Below are 3704 nucleotides of genomic sequence, written 5' to 3' on the forward strand. Positions count from 1 at the left end.
AAGGTCAAACACAAAGGACAAAAGGACTTCAAAATCAAATGTCAAAGCCCCCATCTATGTCAGCTATAAAATTATTAAACCTGATTATAGATGGGTGCCCAAAGGTCTTGCGGCCCAATCACCTCACCGTCCTTTAAAATCTTCAAGTACATTATTTGATTCAAAGGATATGGTATGGCAAGAAGTTTCGTGTATAAATGAAAATGGTCAACACAGTGTCTCTATGGATTAGGTTCCCAAATCCAACTAATCTCGCACATTGTGTAGGAACAGCTATGGGGGAATATCATCAGACCTTGGTATGTTGATAGTGGTTGTTCCAGGCACATGATAGGAGACATATCTCAGTTGCATGACATTCAAAAATTCAATGGAGGGTATGTTTCCTTTGTGGGAGGACAAGGAGGAAAAATCACTCAAAAGGGCACGGTTACTAACAGAGTTTTGATCTTTGAAAATGTTAATTATGCTCCAGAGTTGAAACACAGTTTGTTGAGTGTATCTCAGATCTGTGACAAAGGCTTTTCAATTCATTTCAAAAACAAGGAATGCTTAATTTTGAAGCCTGGTATCATCATACCAGAGGATTGGATTTTGGTGAGATCTAAGCGAGAAGGAAATGCATACATCATCGACATGAACCAAAATGCTCTGGCATTGTCGTCTCAGTCATGGAAACGCTAAGAATCTCATTCATCTTGCTAAGAATAATATTGTCTGAGATCTTCCGATAAAGGATTTCATTACTTTTGAGAAATGGGTGGCCTTTGCTCAAGGCAAACATCATCGCAAGCCACACAAACCCAAACTGTTAAACACAATCAACAAAACTCTCCAACTGCTTCATATGGATTTATTTGGTCTCGTCAATGTTCTGAGCATCAATAGGAACTCTTATTGCTTGGTGATAACCGATGACTACTCTCGTTTCACCTGGGTTTTCTTCTTATCAAATAAAAGTGAAACTACTGAACTTATCAAAAGGTTTATTGTGCTCATTGAAAATCAAACCAACGAGAAGGTGAAGGGAATTCGAAGTGATAATGGCACAGAATTCAAGAATGCTATCCTAAATCATTTTTGCACCGAAAAGGGTATATTGCGTCAGTATAGTGCTGCTCGAACACCTCAACAAAATGGTGTTGCGGAGCTGCGAAATCGAACTTTTATTGATGCAGCAAGGACCATGCTTTGTGACTCCAAATTACTGGTCTTCTTCTGGGCTGAAGCCATTAACACGGCATGTTATGTTCAGAACCGTGTTCTGATCAACAAACAGCAGATGAAGACTCCATATGAAATTATGTATGGTCATAAGCCGACAGTTTCCCATTTCAGGATTTTTGGATGCCCTTGCACACTACTTCACCTGGAATCAACTCCTAAATTTAACTCAAAGGCTGATGACTGCTATTTCGTGGGATATGTTGGACGCACTGCTTATCGAGTCTACAACAAATCCACCAAACAGATCGTGGAGTCTTTTGATGTGCGCTGGCTGGAAGAAAACACAATGGACGCTCGAGTTGGACCAGATTGGTTATTTGATTACACTTCTTTGTTTAAATCTTTTAATGTGTTTTCAGATGATATTTCAGGTACATGCTCAGGTTCGAGTGCAGTTGTTGGAGATGATGAGGAAGATGTTTGCATTGTCTCATTCAAACCATTTGTGGTGGTTCTTGACTCTCCTACGTTGAATGCAGCCACACCAAATACATCGTCTTCTTCACCTGTCCAAAAGGATATATCTGACATCGAAGCTACGTCTCCTACTTCTGAAGAAGTTGAGGTTCTCTCAAGGGAAAATGTATATGCCACTCAAACCTTCATGGAGTTTCTCATTCCAGAGCCATTCGGAAATGAATTTGTACCAAGTACCTCTCAAGATCACAGACAGTCGGATGAAGGTGATTCGGCAGCGAGAAAATTTGACAACATCACCAACCTTCCAGTCATAGTAAATGATATCAGCCATCCTATTCCAACCAGATTTCAACACGATCATCCTATCCAGAACATTATCGGTCCAATGGAAAGCGGGGTTCAGACCAGAAGTCAAAGTGGAGATGTCAACGAATGTCTCTATTTGTGCTTCATATCCCAAATCGAACCAAAGAGTGTGGCCATGGCATTGAATGAACCTAGCTGGGTAGATGCAATGCATGAAGAACTAAATCAGTTTGAGAAGTTGAGAGTATGGCAGTTGGTAGAGCTACCAAAGGGAAAGAAGTCTTTGGACACACGTTGGGTTTTCAAAAATAAGCAGATGATAGTGGGGTTATTGTGCACAATAAAGCTCGTTTGGTCATTCGTGGATTCAGGCAGATAGTGGGTCTTGACTACACAGAAGTATATGCTCCTGTAGTACGTTTGGAAGCCATTTGTATATTCCTAGCATATGCTTCCTACATGGGATTTACAGTTTATCAAATGGATGTCAAGACAGCCTTCTTGTAGGGAGTCGTGAAGGAGGAGATTTATGTTGATCAACCACCAGGGTTTGTCAATCCAAAGTTTCCAAATCATGTATACAAGTTGGACAAGGCTCTATATGGGTTGCATCAGGCTCCTAGAGCTTGGTATGCTACTCTAACTAAACATTTTCTTGAGCACGGATACACAAGGGGAACGATCGATCAGACCTTATTCATCAAGAAAGTGGATGCAGACTTGATTGTTGAACAGATCTATGTAGACGATATCATCTTCGGATCGACCAGCACGGAGCTATGCAAAGAGTTCGAGGATGTAATGAAGAAAAGATTTGAGATGAGCTCACTGGGTGAGATGACAATGTTCCTAGGGTTAAAGGTTCGACAGGATTCGCCCAGAATTTTATTGCATCAAAGCAAATATGTGGAAGACATACTAGAAAAGTTTGATATTAAAGATTCAAAAATTGCTTCGACTCCAATGGCAGAAAGGCCTCTGTTGACTCCGGATACAGATGGGGAATCCGTATATAAAACTGAAAATCGATCGATGATCGGATCTCTGATGTATCTAACTACCAGTAGACCTGACATCATGTTTGCCGTCTGTCAATGTGCCCGCTATCAGGCTCATCCTGAACTTTCCCATTTAATTGTTGTTAAAAGGATTTTTAGGTATCTTAAAGGTAGCCCTAAACTGGGTCTTTGGTAACCTAAAAATCTAGATTTCGATTTATATGCGTTTGCTGGCAACAATTATGGATGGTGTAATCTTGACAGGAAATCTACATCGGGTGGATGTCAGTTTTTAGGGAACCAATTGGTGTCATGGCAATGCAAGAAACAGCAAACGGTGTCGACCTCAACAGCTGAGGCTGAATATGTTGCTGCCTCAACCTGCTGCTCTCAGGTTATCTGGATTCAACATCAATTGCTGCATTACAGTTTAAATTTTCTTGACACTTCCATTTTTTGTGATAATAATGCGGCCATTCAAATTGATAAAAATCCGGTTCAACATTCCAAAACCAAGCACATTGACATTAAAATTCATTTTATTCGAGACTGTTATGAGCGTAAACTCATTCGTTTGGGACAAATTCACACTGATAACAATGTGGCAGATTTTTTTACCAAACCTTTCAGTAAATCTCATTTCGATGTGCTTGTGGGCTTTCTAAAAATGATTTGTTTCGAAGATTAAATCTTTTTTATTTTATTTTATCTCCTTATTTTATTTCTTTCCCATGCACAAGTTTATGGGGAGAA

At 39.9% G+C, this 3704-nt stretch overlaps 1 protein-coding gene across 1 annotated transcript; it reads left to right on the forward strand.

The window, feature by feature from the left end:
• The first annotated feature begins 847 nt into the window (after window positions 1-847).
• Window positions 848-2332, forward strand: LOC145106295 (uncharacterized). Its single transcript, XM_079043304.1, has one exon. It carries the CDS (start codon window positions 848-850, stop codon window positions 2330-2332), a length of 1485 nt encoding a protein of 494 aa, XP_078899430.1.
• Window positions 2333-3704: the final 1372 nt, after the last annotated feature.

This window comes from Lactuca virosa, chromosome 4 (genome assembly GCF_052849685.1).
Source record: "Lactuca virosa cultivar CGN04683 chromosome 4, Lactuca_virosa_CGN04683_v6, whole genome shotgun sequence".
NCBI classification, from domain to species: Eukaryota; Viridiplantae; Streptophyta; class Magnoliopsida; order Asterales; family Asteraceae; genus Lactuca; species Lactuca virosa.

Excerpts from the sequence above, each read along its gene's own strand:
- LOC145106295 (XM_079043304.1), top strand. The coding sequence starts at position 848 with ATGGATTTATTTGGTCTCGTCAATGTTCTGAGCATCAATAGGAACTCT.